General features: G+C 32.9%; 1 protein-coding gene across 2 annotated transcripts in view; it reads right to left on the bottom strand.

Moving 5' to 3' along the window:
* Positions 1-20,905, bottom strand: part of LOC131667681 (RNA binding protein fox-1 homolog 2) — a 796,162-nt gene extending 775,257 nt beyond the window's left edge. For both annotated transcript variants that reach the window (XM_058941279.1, XM_058941288.1), the window contains exon 1: positions 20,360-20,905. In XM_058941279.1, the coding sequence (XP_058797262.1) occupies positions 20,360-20,371 (12 nt within the window). In that variant the 5' untranslated portion in view covers positions 20,372-20,905. The remainder of the gene's footprint in view (positions 1-20,359) is intronic.
* Positions 20,906-22,929: the final 2,024 nt, after the last annotated feature.

Below are 22,929 nucleotides of genomic sequence, written 5' to 3'. Positions count from 1 at the left end.
ACATAGCGTGACTGACCACCTAAGGTTAATTAATAAATATAATACTGTAGGATAATCTATAGTTTGTCTAGCAAAGTATTTATTTCAAATAAAATTCTATTATAAAGATTAGAGCTATTATGGCATTACGTAATCGATTATTCATTCAAGTAAATTAAAACATTGAAACATTAAATAAAAAAATTTTCAATTAAACTGACAGACTAAAGTTTATTTTAATAAGTGTTATAAATAAATAATTTTTATTAAATAAATTCAAAATTCTGTTGAGTGTGACGTCCGGGTCACTATCTCGGGTACGTCTGAGGCGGACGTTATCTCAGGTGCTCTTTTTTGGTCTGCGTGTGTACGCTTAAACCGGGACGAGCAATTGGAGAATTAGAGCTTCCTATTTCGCGTTTCGCGCTAACAGAGAAAAAAAAAGTTTGGACTGCAAGTCTTCCATCAAACACCAGGATCCAATGGAATCGGGACTTACATGTGAATATCCCAGACCTTGCTAGAATTGTCACACAAAAAGAATTTAATTTATTTTCTACCGGCGCGATTGTCTTATAGAAAAGTATCCCAATTCCTGCTGAAATACTTTTCGAAGACTTATTCTCACGAGTTTCGATTGGCTACTCTAATAAGAAGAGGAAAAGGAGAGATAATGATAAAAATTATTTGTTTCAACTTACTTTTTCTTTTTATTCCTCGTAATTTTTGGTACTTGGAAAATTGAATCTGGACCTGGCACTTGATCGAACTTTGTGGAACAAGATAAAAAAAACTGGAAAGCTGGAAAAGCGAGAGTGAGCGAGTTTTTCGTTCGCGCACGCCTTTTAAAGCCTGGGGGTGGTTGGGAGGATAATCCCTCTTTCAGTCCCTCAAAATTTGGGAAGAGTAGAAATGGCAGCAAATTTTAATTGGCTGACTGAGATTTTCCCACCATTCTCTTTTAGTTTTCGGGCCCTAATTGGTTCAGGGGCGTGGTGAGAATCGAGGGCGTGCGTTCAAGGGTATGGGCCCTATCTCGTTAGATGGCTCTCCAAGTACCATTTTCGTCACAAATTTTCCTATAATTATTAATTTATTCCTTCATATAAATTGTTATAATTAATTCTTAATAATAACGCAGTTTTATTAATATCTAAACATATTTTATGCGAAAATCTTTAATCCTACGCGTTTACAATGAATAACTTAAATAATTAACTAAATTTGTTGTTTAAATAATATGGAATGAGAAAGGAGAGATTTTGCATTATTTAGGAACCGCATTCGTTTACATGAAGCTTAATATATATAGTTGATTGTGGACTATCTAATTGATTTATTGTAACAAAAAAAATGTCTTGTCTTTTTCTTTTGTTTATTTGAGTTGTGTTGGCTCTTTGATTAACTTAATTTCTGCACAATTAATTTAAATATTTGAACGTAAAAGGAAAATTGTTAAAAACTTGTATTTATTATTTTATCTAATGAAATTCAATTTTATTTATTACAAACATAATTTTTATTTATGTCGCATGTTTGACTAATGTACTATAGTTCATTTATGTAATTGTTTTCTGAATAGTTATTAAATTTTCCAACTTATAGCTTCAAAACTTTTTGTGACGTCGGGGTCACTCTCAGGTACGCTTGGAGTAAGCGTAAACTCAGGGATGCTCTGATTTGGCTATCGTGTAACACATAAGCCGGGACGAGCAATATTGTTGCGTTGAGAAAGCTGTATGCTAGCGCGGAATGTAATAACCAAATGTTATTATGAACACACCAGACTCACGCTTAATGTATTCTTAAAGGACTTTAATAAAAATTCACCAGACTCACGCTTAATGAATTTCCAAAAAAAAAAACGGATTGCTTAAAGAAAGAAAAGGATAGCCAGATATAAGGTTTTACTTACTTTTATTTTATTTATTTGTTATTATGGCTGCGCTTTCTCTGCTCGTTGACCTCTTTCTCTCTCTTTCTCTCTATTCTGGATGTAGTTGGGTGACTTCTTGATTGAATTTTGGCTGACTTCTTCGAAATTTTCTTCTCTGATGCTTCCTCCAGCACTCACTCACTGGTAGTCACTTCTTATTAGGCACTTCCTGGTACTCACTCCACTACTCTGCTCCAGTCTTGTACAGAGCTTTTTATAAGCAGTGGGTGGTTGGGTGGAAATCCCTTTCCTCAGGCCCATGAAGCGATAACGGCCAAATTTTGTATTGGTGGGAAATTTTCTAATCATATCTAGGATTTCTTTATTGGTCTGTGGGTGTGAATTTTCAGAGAGAGAAAGGGCGGGCCACTACCAAAGTTTAAACATTTTATTTCGAACGCGTTTTCATCGTAGGAAATCAGGAAGGTTCCCACTCCGTTCGTCATATTTAATTATTGAATTAATCAAAAAAAAACTAAGTTACGGCTAGCCGTCACATTTTGGATATTGTCGTTAATTGTGCGGAAACTATGTCTTTAATCAAAAAGTGTGCGGGAGGTTTGAAGAAGCTGCGAAATTCTCCTATCATGCTGTTATTTTCTTAATTCATTTATACAAAAATAATTATTAGATTTTTTTCTCTATGGTAAAAGTTTTAGCTTCTAAAAGTGGAAACTTTTGGGAGTTGTCGTGTAACAGGATGCAGGCAGAATTTCGCGGCTCCTTTACTCTATATCTAAATCTACTCAAAAAAAACTTTACGATCTTTCGAAGTAAAATTCGGAAAGTGCATGACAAAGGGATGGGTGTTTTCATGTGTTCTTTTGCCGCTTCAGCTGAATGCTCTCCTTTTTCTCACTCACAGAGTTAAAATCTAAGTCACGTATTAAATGCGCATACACGCAAAAGTACTCAAAAATTTTGTTGATAATAAACGGCCCGACGTTACATTAGTATGAATTCATTTTTATCTGTGTTTCAGATTAAACTCGAAGACGATAGTAAAAACAAAATGTGATCTTGTAACGTGTACGGTAATAACAAAAAGTATTTCAAACGGTAAAAGTTACACTTTAAAGTGGTATTTCCGGTTTTCGAAAAAAAAATTTATTCAAGGTGTGACGTAACCTAAAATTAGCGAAAAACAGCGTTTTCTACACATTTAGATTAGAATACCTCGAGATTCAGAGATCATGGACGAATTATGACGCCAGATTTGGATTCAGCGTATCAAAGGCCATCGGGTCTACCTAGTCACGTATCTGGATTTTTCCAATTTGAAATGTTGTAGACCTGTGTAATCAACGCATACCAGGATGTATATAATGAAGTACGGCTCACTTATTTCTGAATATAATGGCGAATAAATTGATTGAAATGCAGGTAAATTAAATAAATGTGATAGATAATTGTCTAATACTATACCTCGGAGATCGTTTATTGAATACGTCAGCCAACCAGGTCTAGTAATATTGGAATAGTTAAGTCTCATTTTATAACCACTATTACGTGACGTACCATTTGTTATATTTTACGATTCTAATTTCGCTTTCGAGAGTCCCGTTCGTGTTGCGCTAAGGCCAACGATATAGCGATAAAACACCATAGCTAGCAGTATTCGAGTGCACGGCTTGGTGGGAATGAGCGTGAGAAGCTGATTCACGCTGCTGCAGCATGCTGCGACAGCATGTTGCAGTCAGCGTGCTTGGCTAAGTAATACGAGCTGATTAGAAACGCGTAAACGTCTGAAGCGTATGCACTAGAGAGAGACGGAATGCGAGGGACAAAGGATATATAACGAACTGGTGAAAACGACGACAGAGATTAGTCAGTCAAGACTGAGCGCCAGAGCAAGAAGGCCGCAATATTTCCGAATTCAGAGTTTATCTCGCCAATTGAAATATAAATTTCGTTTGGTTTAATTTGTCCGAGTTATCCGGTATTATTCTTTTACCTAATTAAAAGTTTAGTTCAGTTTACTTCATCAAAGCTTGAGTGTTAATAAAAGCCAAAGAAAGACAGCAACCATACAGGCAATTTGTTCACGCCGTTAGGACCAAGGAAACATATTAATCCACTGTATCAATTGGACACATATATACGAGGTGTGTTCAAAAAGTAACGAAAATTTTCAAATTTCGCGGGTTTGGAGAGTCCGCTTGTATAAAATTTTTTTTTATTATGTTGGTACACATGCCCCTGAAGTACGATAAAATTTTCAGCAATATTCATTGCTTACTTTTTAAGTGGCAGCCGCTAACGTTAGACGTGTTTTTCGAGCTCGGCGATTTTCGTTTGTGAAAAAAAATGGATCAAAGAATTTGTATTAAATTTTGCGTAAAAAATGAAATAAAGTGTAGTAAAGTTTGTCAAATGTTAACAAAGGCATATAGTGAGTCTGCTATGAGTAAAGCAAGGATTTATGAGTGGTATAAGCGTTTCCAAGATGGCCACGAAAACGTTGAAGATAACGAACGACCCGGACGCCCAAGCACATCAACAACCGATGAAAACGTGAAAAAAGTGAAAGAAATGGTTATGAACGATCGCCGAATCACAATCAGAGAAGTCGCTGATGATGTTGGCATATCAGTTGGCTCATGCCATCAAATTTTTTCGAATGTTTTGGGTATGAAACGTGTGGCAGCAAAATTCGTTCCAAAATTGTTGAATTTCGAACAAAAACAGCGGCGAATGGAAGTTGCTCAGGAGTCGCTAAATGAAGTCAATAACGATGCAGAACTACTAAAACGTGTTATAACAGGTGACGAAACATGGGTTTACGGATATGATGTCGAAACTAAGGCTCAATCGTCCCAGTGGAGGCATTCTGGATCGCCAAGACCGAAAAAGGCTCGACAAGTGCGGTCGAATGTGAAGGTTATGCTCACTGTGTTCTTCGATTTTAATGGCATAGTGCATTATGAATTCTTGCCACAAGGTCAAACAATCAATAAGCAGTACTACCTACAAGTTCAACGTCGTTTGCGTGAAGCAATCCAAAAAAAACGCCCGGATTTGTGGCAAAACAATTCATGGCTTTTGCACCACGATAATGCGCCTGCTCACACTTCATTGCTTGTTCGTGAATTTTTGGCCAAAAACGAAACTGTAACGATGCCTCAGCCTCCATATTCGCCAGATATGGCTCCATGTGACTTTTTTCTATTTCCAAAAATAAAGAGAACATTAAAAGGCCGTCGTTTTACAAGCATAGATGACATTAAAAGCGAATCGCTGAAAGAGCTAAAAGCTATTACAAAGATCGAGTTTCAAAAGTGTTTCGAGGATTGGAAAAAGCGTTGGCATAAGTGTATTGTATCCGAAGGGGACTACTTAGAAGGCGACAACATTAATGTAGATGAATAAATAAATATTTTTTCATAAAACGAAAATTCTCGTTATTTTATGAACACACCTCGTATATACGCGTACGTTTGACGGACCATACAATCCGTTTAAAAACAAAAGGAAGGAAGACCATATAAATAAAAAAAAATAATAGCAATACATAAAGGACTGAACGCCAATAACTCTATTAAGAAAATAAGTGAGTACTATTTGTTTATAAATAATAGACAACGCGAGGCGAAGTTACTAAGTGATTGTTTGGTTGCTAAGTAATCTGTATTATTATTAGTTAGTTAGTTGTGTTCATGAGCTGATATTATATACACACGCTATTTTCAACGATTCTAATACAAGTTTTAGTTTCTTTTACATATCGTTGTATTTTATTTCACTAATTAGTAGTGGTTATAACATTTTGGGGGCTCAGCCGGGATCCGACATTTGTTTCTTCTATTAAGTTTGAATCTCAACTATGTCTACACACCGGACACCACCGAGGACAAGAGCGCAGGCAGCGGCAAGCGCTAATACAATTACGACGAATATTGCTGATGCCGCTTCGGTTGCTGCTGCAATAGCTGCTGCCTCTGATATCGCCACTAATACACAAGGACATTTCGAACAACAATCGGATGTCACAGACATAACCCAACATACAGGTACTAATTTATTTTTTCCGAATTTAAGTGGCCCTTCAGATACTCCTGCACTGCACCCTGTACTTCCTGCTGTTGCATCGACCGCTAATTCGGCTCTGCAAGAGGCATTGCTGTCGTTGAGCGAGTCGCGAGCAATGTCCGATGATCTTCTTCAAGAAGTGACAACATTGCGCGCTCAGCTGGATGCTGAAAAAGCTCAACGCTGTGAACTTGAAAAGGCGCTACAGCTACAGGCCAGCCAAGAGCAGAGTCTCGTAACAGAGCTGCGCGCGCGTAATACAGACTTCTCTGAGCTTCGTCGAGAGTTCAACCGACTTCGTCAGGAAGTCAACCAGCTAAGTCGCTATCCTTCTAACCTCACAAACACACGTATTTTGTCACATGCTCAACCCAACCTCGCGCAAGCATATCCAGCAACGAATACACCGATTCCACTCACAGATCTAGGGATAGGTTACACTCTAAAAGTCGATACATACGATGGTTCAGCACCACTTTGCGAATTTTTGTGTCAGTTTGAGCTTATTTCAAAAGCTAATCGTTGGACAGATGATAAAAAGATGGTAGTTTTAGGTTCGTGCTTACGTGGTGATGCTCGATCTATTCTTAGAAGTTATCCGACATCTGAAACAATAACTTTTCATTCACTGATACAGAAATTAGAAGAAAGATTCGGGGACAAACATTTAGAATCTATTAGTTATTCACTCTTTCACACCAGATGTCAAAAACTAGGAGAAGATTTTCCGACTTTGGCTGCTGATATTGAAAGATTAGCTACTTTAGCTTATTCGGAATGTTCTAGTGAAGTTCAGGATAAAATAGCTTGTTCTCAATTCATCACTGGTATTTTTAATAAAGGGATTAAAGAAATACTTCAGTTAGAAAAAATTACGTTATTAAAGATTGCCTTATCTCGAGCACAAGAAATTAAAACTATCCGGGAACAGAATAGGACTTCATTTTCACATAAGAATGAGATTAAAACATCTCAAACTTCACCGCAAAACATATCAGACAAACAAACTGACTTCAAAGCTCCGAATGGAAAAGCTAAGGATTTCAACGGTAAGGATTGGCTTAAAAACGTTGAATGTTTTGCTTGTAAACAAAAAGGCCACGTTCGTACACACTGCCCGAACTCTCAACAGGAAAACTGAATATTGTTAGACTTTCGGGAGCGAGTTTAACTACTGATGTAAGAGCTCCTCAATTTACTCCTTTTCCTCGGGTATGTAGAGTTCTTAGAAATTTTAAAACTTTTTAATTCGAAGGCACGGTAGATAATAAGACTTGCATACTCAAAATTGATTCAGGTTCAGATGTTTCTATTTTGAATTCAAAATTTGTTGACAAAAATTGCCTTTGCATTCCTCTCATTCAGGATTCTTTGAAATACCCTACAGGTGAAAGTGTTCCTATTAAATTTAAGACTATTGTTCAGATTTGTTTAGGTAAATATTCTGTTCGTATGATAGTTTTTGTTGCCGATATAATCGATGATTGTATACTTGGCTGCGATTTTTTGAATAACTTCGGAATTGCAGATTCTATTAATGACATTTTTTCTGATGTTCTAAACTCTGTTAGGACTAACGTTAACCAAAAAATTTGTTCTAGAATTATACAATTAAGTAGTGAATTTCCTGCTCAACTACAAGATTTACTTGAGAAAAATTCAAAAGAGTTGAATTTTTCTCAAAAGAATAAATTTTCACAACTTCTTACTGATTTTCAAGATATTTTTGAAGATAACGATGTAACAGGTAAATGTAACCTTATTGAGCATACAATTCAATTAACAGATTCAGTTCCTATTAAACAATCGGTTCGTCCTATACCATTTCATCTGAAAGCTGAAGTCAATAAAATGATTTCAGACATGCGAGACCAAGGTGTTATTGAAGAATCTTCCAGTTCTTGGTGTTCTCCGATAGTGTTAAAAAAGAAAAAAGATGGTGCGTGGAGATTTTGCGTTGATTTTCGTAAATTAAATTCAAAAACAGTTAAAGATTCTTATCCTTTACCTAGAATAGATCACACTCTAGACAAACTGGCTGGAAATTCTTGGTTTTCCACTTTAGACTTAAAAAGCGGTTATTGGCAGGTAAAAATCCGTGAAGAAGATAGAAAAAAAACTGCTTTTTCAATTGCTAACGGTTTATGGCAATTTATTGTTATGGCTTTCGGGTTGTGCAATGCTCCCGCTACTTTCGAGCGACTAATGGAGAAAATTCTTCGAGATATTCTTGATGATATTTGCTTAATCTATCTAGATGATGTCATGGTTATGGCTAAATCATTTGATGACATGATAGACAACCTTAGGACTGTTTTTTCAAGGATTCCGCAAGCAAATTTGAGATTAAATAAAAAGAAATGTAATTTTTTCCAACGTGAAGTAGAATATCTTGGTCATATAGTGTCCGAATTCGGCAAGAAAACAGATCCTAAGAAAATTGAAACGATAACTCAATGGCCGATTCCAGTAAATAAAGATCAAATTAAAAGTTTTACTGGATTGTGTTCTTATTATAGGCGTTTCATTAAAGGTTTCTCTTCTATAGCTAAACCTTTGTACAATTTGGCAGATCGAAAAGATATTTTTGTTTGGACGGATGAATGTCAAACTGCATTTTTAAATCTGAAAAAGGCTCTGTCTTCGCCACCTATCTTAGCTTTTCCTCGGTTAAATTCACCTTTTCTGTTGGATACTGATGCTTCTAATCATGGTTCAGGTTCTGTCCTTTCTCAAAATCAGGATAATAGAGAAGTCGTTATAGGTTATTATAGTCGCGTCTTGTCTAAGGCAGAAAGAAATTATTGTGTAACTCGTCGCGAATTACTAGCAGTTATAGATTCTGTAAAAAACTTTCATCATTATTTATGCGGTCGACCTTTCTTCATCAGAACTGATCATTCTGCTTTAACATGGCTACTTTCGTTTAAGGACTTAGATGGTCAATTAGCAAGATGGATAGGAAAACTTGATCAATATGACTTTCAAGTTTTACATCGTAAAGGTATTTCGCATGGTAATGCAGATGGACTCTCGAGAAGACCCTGTAACAGTTCATCTTGTACTTATTGTTCGAAATTAGAATTTAAATTCTTAAATAACAGTTGTACTGTAGGTCGTATTTGTTTTGAAGAGTCTTCATTAACTGATTGGCGAAAACGTCAACATCAGAACAATGTCATTAAGACCATTTTAAATTGTAAAAAGAATAACATCAAACTTTTATGGCAAGATGTTTCTTCGGAGGATGAATCTATAAAATTATACTTGTCTCAATGGGATTCGTTGTTAGTTGTAGATGATATCTTATATAAAGAATGGATTAGCCCAAATTTGAAGTTCAAAATTCTTCAATTGATTGTACCGAAAGACTTTACCAATATCGTTTTGAAAGAAGCTCACGATTCTCCGTCAGGAGGTCATTTTGGTGTAAATAAAACCTTAGATAAAATTCGTAAAAGATTTTATTGGGTTTCTTATAAAAGAGATGTTGAAAATTGGTGTAAGTCTTGTTCCACTTGTGTTGCTAGAAAAGGTCCATCTGATAAAGGTCATAATCAGATGAAGATTTATAATGTAGGATTACCATTTGAAAGACTTCAAATGGATATTTTAGGCCGTTTTCCAATTTCTTCTTTAGGAAATAAGTATCTGTTAGTTATAACTGATTGTTTTACGAAATGGGTAGAAGCTTTTCCTCTTCCTAATATGCGAACAAAAACTATTGCTGAAGTGCTTGTTCGAGAAATTGTATGTCGATATGGAGTTCCTTTAGAAATCCATACTGATCAAGGCACTAATTTTGATGCTATTTTAATAAAAGAGTTATCTGATATGTTAGGTATTAAGAAAACACCCCTACACCCGCAATCAAATGGACAAGTAGAAAGACAGAACAAAACAATTTTAGACTATTTATCTAAATACATCGCAGACAATCAAAAAGATTGGGATCGGTGGGTTGCCTTATATCTTTTGGCTTACAGATCCTCGACTCATGCTACCACCGGCGTTACACCAGCTGAAATGTACACTGGTGCCGATCTACGACTTCCGTTGGATTTATTACGAGGATCACCTCCCAACCGAGAAGAATTGTTAACTACTGATTACGTACAACAGTTAAAATCAACACTTAACACTATAAACAATTCGGCACGACAAAACATCGCTATTGCTTCTCAAAGAACAAAGAAAACTTATGATAAGACAGCTAGACATGTTCATTTTCCAGTAAACCAAAAAGTATGGTTCTTTAACCCTCGCAAAGTCAAAGGAAAAACACCAAAACTTCAGAGTACTTGGGTAGGACCTTACAGAATCGTCAAAAAGATTAACGACGTGGTTTTCTGCATCCAGCAATCACCAAAACACAAAAAGAAGATTGTACATATTGATAGGTTAGCTACATACCACGATAGGTAACACACTTACCTTTCTCACGGTTATTTTGAGCTGTGGTTTTTCCCGTGAGATATAAGACGAATGTCAAGGTAATATACAAGGTGAGGTCCACAGCATGATAATCCCCCACCCTTGTAAAAATCCAACACGTTATACACTACAACATTACACAACAGACTCAAGATTTAAGATTGAAGATTCAAGGTTTAAGATTGAAGATTCAAGGTTTAAGATTGAAGCTTTTCAAGACACGGGCTTCTGTTCTTTAACGGAAGAATAAACTCGCTTGACAAAGTTGACATCTTGGTTCAAGGTTTACGATTCAAGGCTCAAGGTTCAAGAGTCAAGATTTCTGAGTATTTTGTTTTATTTAGATTGTCGGGGCGACAATTTGAATGATGGAGGAGCAATGTAGTATATTCGATACGTTCCAATTTGTTGGTTACTAAGTGATTGTTTGGTTGCTAAGTAATCTGTATTATTATTAGTTAGTTAGTTGTGTTCATGAGCTGATATTATATACACACGCTATTTTCAACGAAACAATATATATCTTTCTATTTTCGCTCGATGATTTATTCATGTACTTGAGCTTTATAAAATAAATTTTATAAATCCTATTAAACGTGCTTGAGTATATCCATATGCTTCCCCGTTATTATTTATTTTATATATATGACCGATTACGGATAGGTATACGTATACAAATACGTCCGATCGAATATCTCACGATCGCGGTATCGGGAGCCCGGATTCAAAACTACGAAAATTTCGTTATTGACGCGCGAACAGGACGGGATGCCCGAGAGCCTGACTGCCGCCCGAGTCAAAGGTCGCTCGGCTGTTGAAAGGCCTACGCACGGGACAAATTCGCCTCGCGCGAATTGTCACCTATCAACCACTAAGTAATATTAATTGAAAAATAACAACAGTTCAAACACGTTTACAGTGAAAATTAACGAGACTAGTGAAAGTAATATATAACTCAGCAAATTGACAAACGAGTGAGTGTACGGAGTTCTAATTCTGAACTGCTTGCAAAAGCGTATGCATGGTTTTTTATATCGTCTTTATTACACCAATCATCTTCGATTATTATCATTGGGATTAGTATCACGCTGAAGTAGCAATTGCTTGCTACATCCGAAAAGAGTTCGTTTAATACAGATTATATGCAAATTTGACGATTCTTGCAAACATTCGCGTAAATTTGGTCTCTTTTAAAAGCTTGAATTTCGGAATTGTATATACCATGTTTAAAATAAAACTTTCACGAAAAATACGTTGCAAAACGCAACAACTCAATGATATAATATTTTTCGAAATCGGTACGATGTACATTCGAGAAATATGAGTTTGTTCAGAATAAATGTTAATATTGTTCATAACGACAGAGCAATAATTTAAATCATCCAAAATTCTACCATACCGATTAAATGATTCGGACTAAGCGACGTTTTCACGTTGCGCAAGCTCGCTTGAAAAGTCGATTGAGGTAACAGAATCAATCTGTTCCCACTATACATATTGTAATATATTCGATATCATATCTCCCGAATGTTTGGTTACTAAATACTTTTATTTATTAGATTTAGTTATTTATTATTTTTCCAGTCACTCGATACGACAAACTGATTCTATATACACTGTTTCTGATTTAACAAATATAGGCTAGTTTCTTTTTATAAGTTTGTATTTCGTTGTAAACACTTAATAGTGACCAACAATTGTTTAATCTATTTGGATATCATGGTTATGGCTAAATCATTCAATAATATGATAGTTAACCTAAAGACCAACTCCGGTAAATAAAGACCAACTTAAAAGTTTTACTGGATAGTGCTCCTATTATAGATGCTTTATAAACGGATCTTCTATAAATAAACCTTTGTATAATTCAGCAGATCATAAATATGCTTTTGTTTGAAAGAACGAATGCCAAACTGCATTTTTAAATTTGAAAAGGGCTCTATCTTCGCCATCTTTTTTTAGCTTTTCCTCGTTTAGACTCTCCTTTTTTCTTAGATACCGATGCTTCTAGTCATGGCTTAGGCTCCATCCTCTCCCAAACACAGAATAATAAGTAGTTATAGGTTAGTAGTTATAGTTATTTATAGGTTAGTATAGTAGCTATAGATTAGTAGTTAGTAGTTATAGGTTATATAGTCGTATTCTATCTAAAGAAGAAAGAAATTATTGTGTTACTCGTCGCGAATTGTTAGCAATTATAGACTCCGTAGAAAAATTTCATCACTATCTATGTGGTCGACCTTTCTTCATCAGAACTGATCATTCTGATTTAACATGGTAACTTTCGACATTTATATATTTAGATGGTCAATTAGCGAAATGGATAGGAAATCTCGACCAACACGATTTTCAAATTTTTACATCGTAAGGCGTTTCTCATACTAATGCAGATGGACTTTCCAGGAGACCCTGTAGTAATTTATTTTGTACTTCTTGCTCTAAAGTAGAAACTAAATTCTCGTACAACAATTGTACTGTACCTCGTATTCTTTTCGTAGAAACTCATTGAGTATTTAGCGAAATTGTCAACATCAAGATGACATAATTAGAACTATTTTAGATTACAAAAAGAATGAGATCAAACCCTTGTGGAAAGATATCTCTTCAAAAAATGAGTATATAAAATCATACTTGTCGCAATGGGATTCATTGTTGATTATAGATGATATCTTATATAAGGAATGGATTTCTTAGAATTAAAAATTTAAAATTCTTCACTTAATTGAACCCAAAGATTTTGTTAATTTCTTTTTAAAAGAAGCTCATAATTCTCCTGAAGGTGGTCATTTTGGTATAAATAAAATCTAAGATAAAATTCTTAAAAGATTCTATTGGATATCCTTCAAAAAAGATGTTGAAAATTAGTATAAATCTTGCTTCATTTGTATTGCCAGAAAAGGTCCATCTGATAAAGGTCACCATCAGATGAAAATTTATTATGTAAGATCACCGTTTGAACGACTTGAAATGGATATTTTAGGCCCTTTCCTAATTTCTTCTTTAGGATATAGGTACCTCTTAGTTATAACTGATTGTTTTACATATTTTACAAAATAGGTAGAAGCTTTCCATCTTTCTAATATGCGAACAAAAACTATTACAGAAGTATATGTTCATTAAGTTGAACTGAAGGTACTAATTTTGACGTTAAATTAGTGAAAGAATTATCCGATTTTTTATTACAAAAAAAAAGAACAGCACCCCTTCACCCGCAATCAAACGGACAAGTAGAAAGACAGAACAGAACAATACTCGATTGCTTATCCAAATACATCGCAAACAACCCAAAACATTAGGATCGTTGGGTTTCCCTATATCTTTTGGCTTACAGATCTTCTACCCACTCTACGACTGGACTTACACCAGCCGAAATGTACACTGGTACCGATCTACGACTTTAATTAGATCTGTTACGTGGGTCTCCTCATACTTCAGAAGAATTATCCAATAAAGCTATACAAGAACTAAAATCAAAACTAAATACTATACATGATTCGGCTCGATACAACATCGCTATTGTTTCTTCAGCGAATTAAGAAAACCTACGTATGACAAGACAGTTAGACACGTTCATTTCCAAGAAAACCAAAAAGTATGGTTTTTCAACCCTCGTCAAGTGAAAGGGAAGACACCAAAACTTCAGACAAGTTGGGAAGGAGCATAAAAAATCGTTAAGAAGATCAACAATGTAGTTTTCTGCGTCCAACAAACACCAAAACACAGGAAGAAGATTGTACACATTGACAGATTAGCAACATACCACGATAGGTAATTCAATTTAGTAAATAGGTAATTCGTTTACTCTTCTCACGGTTTTTTTGAGCTGTGGTTTCTTTCCTGTGAGATCTAGGGCAAATGCCAGAGTAATAGACAAGGTGAAGTCCACAGCATGTCAATTCTCTACCCTTGTAACAATCCAATACATTATACACAAGATTACACAACAAACTAAAGGTTCAAGATGTAAGGTTAAAGATGTATCTTGAAGTTTTTCAAGATGTAAGATTCAAGATTGAAACTTCTCAAGATACGAGTTTCTACGGAAGAATAAACTCGCTTAGAATAACCGATATATTAGTTCAAGATTCGAATGTCTACATTTAAGTTTTCTGAATATCTTTATAGATTGTCGGGACGACAATCGAAACAAACCCGAAGATAATGTAATATATTCTATATAATCTCTCCCGAATGTTTTGTTGCTAAGTACTTTTGTTTATTAGACTTATTTATTATTTTTCCAGTCAGTTGATACAACGAATTGATTCTTTATACACTGCTTCTGATTTAATAAATATAGTTATTATTATATTCTTTTTATAAGTTTGTATTTCATTGTAATTGTGACGGCGGGCCGTATAATTTCAAAAAGGAATACATTTTTTTTTCTTAGTATTATAACCGAGGACGGAGTAAGAACCGTTGCCCACTAGCGAGGGGAACCGAGTTGAGCATCACAGGAAAAATGTTCCTTGATAGTCTCCAAACGGCGATAAAATCTGTACTCCGCAGTGATGTAAGCGTGCGTTCTTTTTTTAGTGCGTTCTTCCGCCCAACGCGCCCTCGCGCTTGCATGCAAAGGGCAGGCAGCCTCCGAATACGTGTTTAGAGAGCGCCAACACGTCGATAAGAGGAGAGGGCCATAAAACTGCGACTACATTCTGTTCTAATCATGACCAACGAATTCTTTTCTTTGAGTTGGAAATTAAGCATTGGAATTGATAATATAATTTTTTCCCTAATTTGAATATTTAACTCCCGCAATATGTTTATATATGGCTTCTCCAAACCTCTTACCGAGTTTTCGCTCCGGAGCTTAGTTTAAGCAGAAATTAGAAAAAATGAAAAAAAATACGTTAATTTTAATAAGTCCTTTGTTATTTGGCGAACCTTTATTTTAAGAAATTAGGAAAAATTAGCTAGCAAGCGGTTAGTTAAGTTATATAAGAATTCTTGTTCCTCGATAAAATTTCAAGTAAATAAAACTGCATAATTAGCAATTAATTAAAATTTTTGGAATGATAATAGACAGTCCACGAATTTATTCAACATAGCGTGCGAGATAACAAGTGTTGCCTAATTTTTATTATTTTTTATTACAACACAATCAATAATTAACTGTACCTTACGGCGGATTTAATTGTAATATTGTTCTTAGTATTAAGTAGTATATAAATTATGTACGACCAATTAGGTTTGTTCTGAAATTAACTATTAAACAATTACAAACTTTTTGAACAAATCTTGGCTGTGAACGGTACTCGAAGAGCCATCTTACGAGCCAAGGCCTGTACCCCAAAGTCCGCGCCCCCGATTTACCCCACGCCACCACTCCAACCAGGGCCCGAAAACCAAACAAGAAAAAATCGAAAGAGACAAACAAGCCAATTAGCGCGCCATCGCCTGCACCACTCCTCCCGAAATGAAGAGGCTGAGAGAGGGACTCGCCTCCTCGAGTATAAAAAGGGCAGTACAAGACCTAAAATCAGATTTGTCTCGTGCCACCAGCAAGGTGTAAGTCAAACAGCCAAACAGTCAAGAAGTAGAGCAAGTCAAACAGCCTAGTACTCAAGAATTCGAGCAGCCAAATAGCCAGTCAGCCAGTACAAAATAAGGTGTGCATATCCAGGAAAAATAAAAACTGTAATAAAAAAAGTAAACAATCAAACAAAACCTTTGAATTACCCTTTTCTCCACTATTTGAGTAATTCTTCCTTTTTCCGTATCTAGAGACTACTACTGATAAGCTCCGGGTACGACTTTGATAGGAAAAATCGGGTACTACTATTGATAGGACCCAGAGTACTTCTCGTTCTTGGATTGCTACAATTGATTAGAATCGAAGGGTAGGAGTATAGGTACAGTGGCACTATTCCCCCTCGGCTAAAAGAATTTTCGATATGCGACCCTAGTTAATTTTCGATAAGAGATCGCTAGTTTAGGCGAGAAATCGCACTTCTAGCGACAATGGAACCCTGAGACTATGCCAAGCTTCAGGTGCACCTGAGATGTGTCGTTGCCACGACGTCACATAATCATTTAAGTGACTACAACAATATAAAGCGTTTTGTTTAACAAAAAATTTTTTGTCATAAAATTATCTTCTGTGAAAATGAGGTGCCTTTCATTTATAAACAGATATTAATATATGGATCTCATTTTTCTAAAAATTAATTTTTTTGCACAGGAGGATTAGATAACCTTATCAACAACTTTTATGATAGCTTACTGCAAAAAAAGTTTTTAGCTATTTTGGATCAAAAATATGTATTTCATAGGCAAAACACCTTTTGCTTAATTATCATTTCTAATCATTAAGCAGAATACAGCCAGGTATTGATCTATTCACCTGATGATATAAATCATTTTGATTAATGCTTGTATGATGCATTACAATAAATTTAATCTCAACAAATAGAAAAATGTATTGTCCGAAAATCAAACACAATATAAAAATAAAGTATAAAAAATGAAGAAAGCATTGGGGTGGGTCTATCATGAACCATTTACTAACAGGTAAATGATTACTTAATTACATTTTATTGAATCAATTTTTTTGATAATCATAAAAATTAATTAAATTAAATTGAGTAGAGAATTTTACCTGTTTAAAACTTGAATATGAAATAAAGTACACTATCAAAAAAATAAAATTGAACAATTCTTTCATCTATTATGTGTTGAATAAAAATACTCCTTAAATACTCCTAAAAGCCCTGAATACATCTTCACAAAATGTTCCCATCATCTTTTTAATAACATTTCGCCAATAATTTTTAACGTTTTCAGATCTTTATGGAACAATATATACAGCAATATAAATTTCTACAATTTATTATTTTTCTTCTTTTATTTTATTTTTATATTATTTTTTATTTTTAATAAATTATTGTATAAGAATTTTGACAAATTACAAGTTATTGTTAAAATCTATAAATAGTTATTAACAAAATTAAAATTGGTTAATTACATTACTATAAAACCATCAGAATTCATAATAGCATGGAATTATTGGTTTTTCACTAAAATTTATTTAAAATCATTCAATAAAATATGAACAAGTAATTCATTTAATTTCATTAAAAACAATTCAATAAAATACGATCTAGCACTTCCACTATTCGCTATTTGTTTAAATTTTACAAACAATAAGTAGACAGTTTCACAGTATTTAAAACAAATAAAGAAATATCCAATAAAATTCAATATATTCTTTCTCGCAAAAATGATTCAAATGTATAAAAATCATTTAATAAAATTTCCATGTTCATGAAAATATATGAAATTTCAATTTTAAATAGTATTTATTAATATTCATTTGCAATGTAATAGGTTTGTATAATTTTAAATAGAAAAATATAAAAAATATAAAAAATAATATTAGATTAAGAATTTTTTTTTATTAAAACGATGGATGTATTATTTGGTTTCCCTTTAGATATTATTGAAATCTATTTATTATATTATAGTCAATGGATAATTGTGTGTGTATGTCAGAGCTTATACTACTCTTCTGTGTATAACTATGTATGTACCTTTGCTACAAGTCAAGTTAGTTGAGAACGTGCTATAATGTAATAAAAACGTATACTTGATCTCTCTCTGTATTATAAACTTAACTCCTGTCATTCTCAAATATTCTTAACTACATTATTAAAATCAGTTAATCAAAATGAGTGTTGTTCCTTTTAATAAATTCCATTAATTACTATTGAAAATGGTTAATAACAATTATAATTGAATAAAATTTAATAATAATATATTCAATAGATTTTAATCAGACAATGGTTTATTTGTTTGGAAAAGAAATGGGTTTTAATGGTCATTCCAAGTGTTCAGATAAAAAACTGATCTTTATTTGTTTATTTTTTAATGTTTTTCAATTTATATTATTATAAATTAATCATTTAACACAAAAAAGAAAATTTGAAGATTGGTATGCATTTCTATAGCCTATAATAAAGTAGATGTTAACTAATTAATTAATTTGGTTGATAATATTATAATTAAATAAATAAATAAACATTTTAATTCATTTACAGTATCATTTATACTTCACAGACTTTATTAAGCTGAACTTTACATTGGTATGAAAAGCAAATCGATTTCTATGTCTTGCTACTACTTATTACATCCATTTATATGCAACAGTAGGTCAATTTTGTCCTGTTTGTAGCTTATGATTATTCTAGATAATTTTCACTAGTCTAACTTACCATTCTTATTTTTTTAGGGCAGTCATTATTTGAACTAATATTTTTACATAAATAAATTTATAATATATTTTACATAAATATTGTTAGATAAATATTTCACTTTACTACTGAGATATATATGCACCATAGGTTCAATTATAACATTGATATGCAACAATATAAATAATAGTTATAAACATTATTGATATTAATAATGATATTAATAATTGAAGTAATTATTCACGTCTATCTAAATTTATTGTTAAACATTTATAAAAGATATACCACATATTGTTTTAAATAATTACATATTTTGTTACATATATATTTCTACTAGATCTGTAACAGCAGAGTTAATCAAAGAATTAAAATGTTAATGAAAAATTAAGAACTTATCATTATTTGATTTATAAAATGTCAATATTTTTATTCTTTGCTTGATAATAACCTGAAAAATATAAAAAACTATTAGATTAAATAAGTAATACATTTAATAGCTGAAGATTCATTAAAAATGTTGACTAGTACATAGAACGTTAATCTATAGATAACAGTATGCGTACTATAGTAAATTTCTTGTGGATTTGTCAAATGCCTTTCATTGTATAGATCACATCTTATTTCATACCTGTATATCTTATTAGAAAAATTATACACTATGAAATCAGAGGAATTATCTAATTGTACATAGTATAAACAACTTAAGATAGTAAAGACTATGAAATGATAATGCAATTTACTTCAGCAAAGTATCATATTAAGTCTGCTTGTCTTTCAAATATTATGACATATTTCTTTTTTTATAAATATTTGATATTAAATCTAGATAGACATAAATAATTTCTTGAGTTTGAATTTAACCATATTTCACCTTTAATATTAAAGCTATTTTAAAGTTTGAAAACAGTTGAAATTAATGCAAAATAAAAACACAAATAAAGAATAAAAATTCATACTTCATTAACTCAACTTGATTTTATTTAGAAAACTAATCAATAGTAGCATGATGAAGCAAATGCAGAATTATATTTATTTAATAAAAGCTGTTAAATTCTAGTTCACATTGTATTAGATGTATTAATATTACAAAAAATAACTTTGAGAATTTTAAAAGAAATATTGATAATGAAAAATATTTATAATGAAAAATATTATTTGAATAAACCCAACAAATTTTTTGAAGCATCGGTTATTTATACATATATTATTTGTCAGCTATGATAAAATAATTGCAAATTTATTCAGAATTTTTTTTATTTCTTCCTTTTGCCCGAAGTACTGTCGTGTTTCGTTTTACATTTTTATATTTTGTACTGTAAACCATTTTTTCCGATACATAAACATGCACACGCGCGCGCGCATACATATATATATATAATGTGCCTATGCTTGCGCAGACGCAATTTAATACATTTCTTATTTCAGAAGGCTGGCCATATTTGTAATATTATTTATACATTATATTTCTCAGTCTATGTATATTCCTTCTATTTCTTATACTGCATTTTATTTATTAACACTAACTTGTGACAACGCAGAAAAATCTGTTATCATTTTATGTATTAAATACATATTTTACAAGAATGGCTGCCCAATCCCTTCCCTACCTATATATAAATGTAAATATCGTATTTAGGTACCTTTTCTATAAAATAAAAAAATTCTTCTGTTACCAGACAAATGAAGGATAAAAGATAAGGAATAATTTAAATAATAAATAATAGAATCTGATATAATCGAGAAAAATTAATTATCGTGACCAAAACATAATAGAAAAATAACTTACAGGGTAGTACATTCCTTGTGCAGGAAGAAAAAAGGCTCCAGAACCCCACAGTTTGAGGCCGTTTTTCTCGACAACAAAAATAAATTTTTTGCTCAGGAACTATCTCGCTGTACGACCTTTTTCCTAAAGGGTTACTGATTTCTTACACTTTTTAATATAAAAAAATTTTTTTTACGTGTACGCATTAACTAATTTTGTCCTTTCAATAGTATTTTAATACTGTAACATTTAAGACACGCCGTTATTTAAACCTAATAGTATGCGTTTTAACTAGTGATACACGTGTTTCTCACCGAATGTTTACATTAGCAAGTAGCAAAAAAAAAACTTAGTCGATTAATAATAAGTAATAATATATGTTACTTTTACTAGTAAAGTTTTCTAAAGAATAACAAAAGGCATGGACTTATATTTTGAATTCATTCGTAATAATTTAGACAATTCTTCTAAACTTAATTTTTAATTTTTCATGTTAGAAAGACAAAACAAGCAAAATACGTATTGGTTATCGCAACTATATATATAAGTATAAAGCAACACTGTGCGTATTCTGAAAGCGACTGAATACTGTTAGCTATTAACTATTATTCTGCAAACATTAAGTTTAGTATGATCTGACTTGATCTGACCATCTTCAAGCCGGCCCTATACATGCGCCACCATCGGTAAATAGTGTAACCTCGTTCCTAGTTCAAAAAAAAAACTCTGATCACTTACAAGGGAACCACACCAACCCGACGTCACCGATTTGAATGATTTTGGGATATGTTGTAGTACTTGAAAAAAATTTAGACATCTGTTTTTTTTATCGGCCCATAAGGGCTTTTAAGGGGTGAAATCCACCCAGAAAATCAACCCCTAAAATCAGTTTTTTAAATATTTCTCAGCATAAAATGAATATTTTTTAGTAAACTCATCGTTGAAAAATTTCTTATAAAAAGGCTCTTTTAAAGACATAACATTTATACCGAAGGGTTGTAATCTCCTTTTTAATAAGGGTAAATACACTATTTTTTGTACTGTTTTACGACATTTAATATAGTGAATCGGCTCGAGTGATTTAAAAATCGCACTGATGATGAGAAAATACCAAAATTAAATTGACGTGTTTCCGGATTTAAAAAAAATATATTTAAGGGGTGTTTCACCCCCTAGAAAACACCCCCGTCAAACTTTCAGCAGGTTAATCCACCTGACCCTGGGAAACACGAGTTAAGTCGTTTGTTATTTCCTGAAATAATTTAATCCTACACCTGAGCGAGCTACCTCAACTAACCAACCTGCCTCTAACCCACCAAACCCCCATAAACCACCCTTACCCAACCAAATGTAGGCTAATAGACCTAACTTTGGGAGAATTGAGTTTATCAGTTGCTTTTTCTTAAAATAATTGATTTCTACACCGTATGTGGGGTATCCCATTTTTTTTTGATAAAATATATCTGTAGCTCAAACATAATTTATGAGAAATAATACATTTTATTTTAATAGTACCAAAATGGCGAGAAATATCTCTTAAAAATAAACACGAGAATAACACGAGGTCTAATTATCATTTATAGATCTATACATATATATTTATATTCGTATGTAGATACATAAATATATTTACGTAAGAGCCATCGTACGCGATACTACATATACTATATTTTGATTTTTCATAATAATTTTCATCTGTTTCTTTTTTTTATTTATTGGTAAATTAAAATGTATCATTAAACGAATTCCTTACAGACATGATAATCATCGAAAAAGTGTTTGAAACATAATGATCTTTTACACCAACCACACCGTATTATAGCAACATTTTTACACGCTTCTACTTCGCTATGTATATTGCAAGAATCTCCAAAACTAAAATCTACAGGGTTATCTGTTTTAGCTGGTTTTTCAGCAATGTAGCCGGTTTTATACCAAGCGTATTTAAAAATATTTGTATATCTTGGTGAAGAAAGCTGGTTATGGACAAGAGACTGCATTTTTATTATGTTATTTCTTAAATGTAGATTCATTTCATAGTCCATCAAAATTACTTGATCTGATAAACGTCGAAAGAAGTTTTTCCAGATACGAAATCCATAAACATCGAGTAGTTGGATGTTCCCTGTTGTTCCTGTGGGAATTTTTTTTTATATTAACAATTTTTTTTGTCGGCATTGTTTCCCTTACAGCTTTATCGCAATGTCCACTCCAAGAGTCGAGTAAAAGTACAGATTGAGGTCCAACATTTGGGTAAAAAACTTCTTTCAACCAAATTTAAAAATAATCTAAAATAAAAAAATTTCAAAATTCTTTATGTCATTGCATTATAATAAACAAAAATATACTAACTTGTCGTTAATTTTCCAGATTTAGATGCTTCCACATGCACATTTTCTGGTCTAAATAATGAAGATTCCACTATGGGACCGAATTGACCACTTTTTTCTTTTAATACTATAATAAAAAGTGGTGATAAAAGTTTCTCGGTTGCTGATGTAGTTGGCTAAATTGTATAACTGTGCGTTGTCGATGAAACCGACTGTACCAGACATTGCACCTGCTTTTCTCCTTCAATTACTAATGTTCTT

This window comes from Phymastichus coffea, unplaced genomic scaffold (genome assembly GCF_024137745.1).
Source record: "Phymastichus coffea isolate CEN01 unplaced genomic scaffold, Cenicafe_Pcof_1.1 PCOF00005, whole genome shotgun sequence".
NCBI lineage: Eukaryota > Metazoa > Arthropoda > Insecta > Hymenoptera > Eulophidae > Phymastichus > Phymastichus coffea.
Note: the sequence above shows the minus strand (reverse complement) of the source record. Positions and strands in the feature narration are given on the sequence as shown.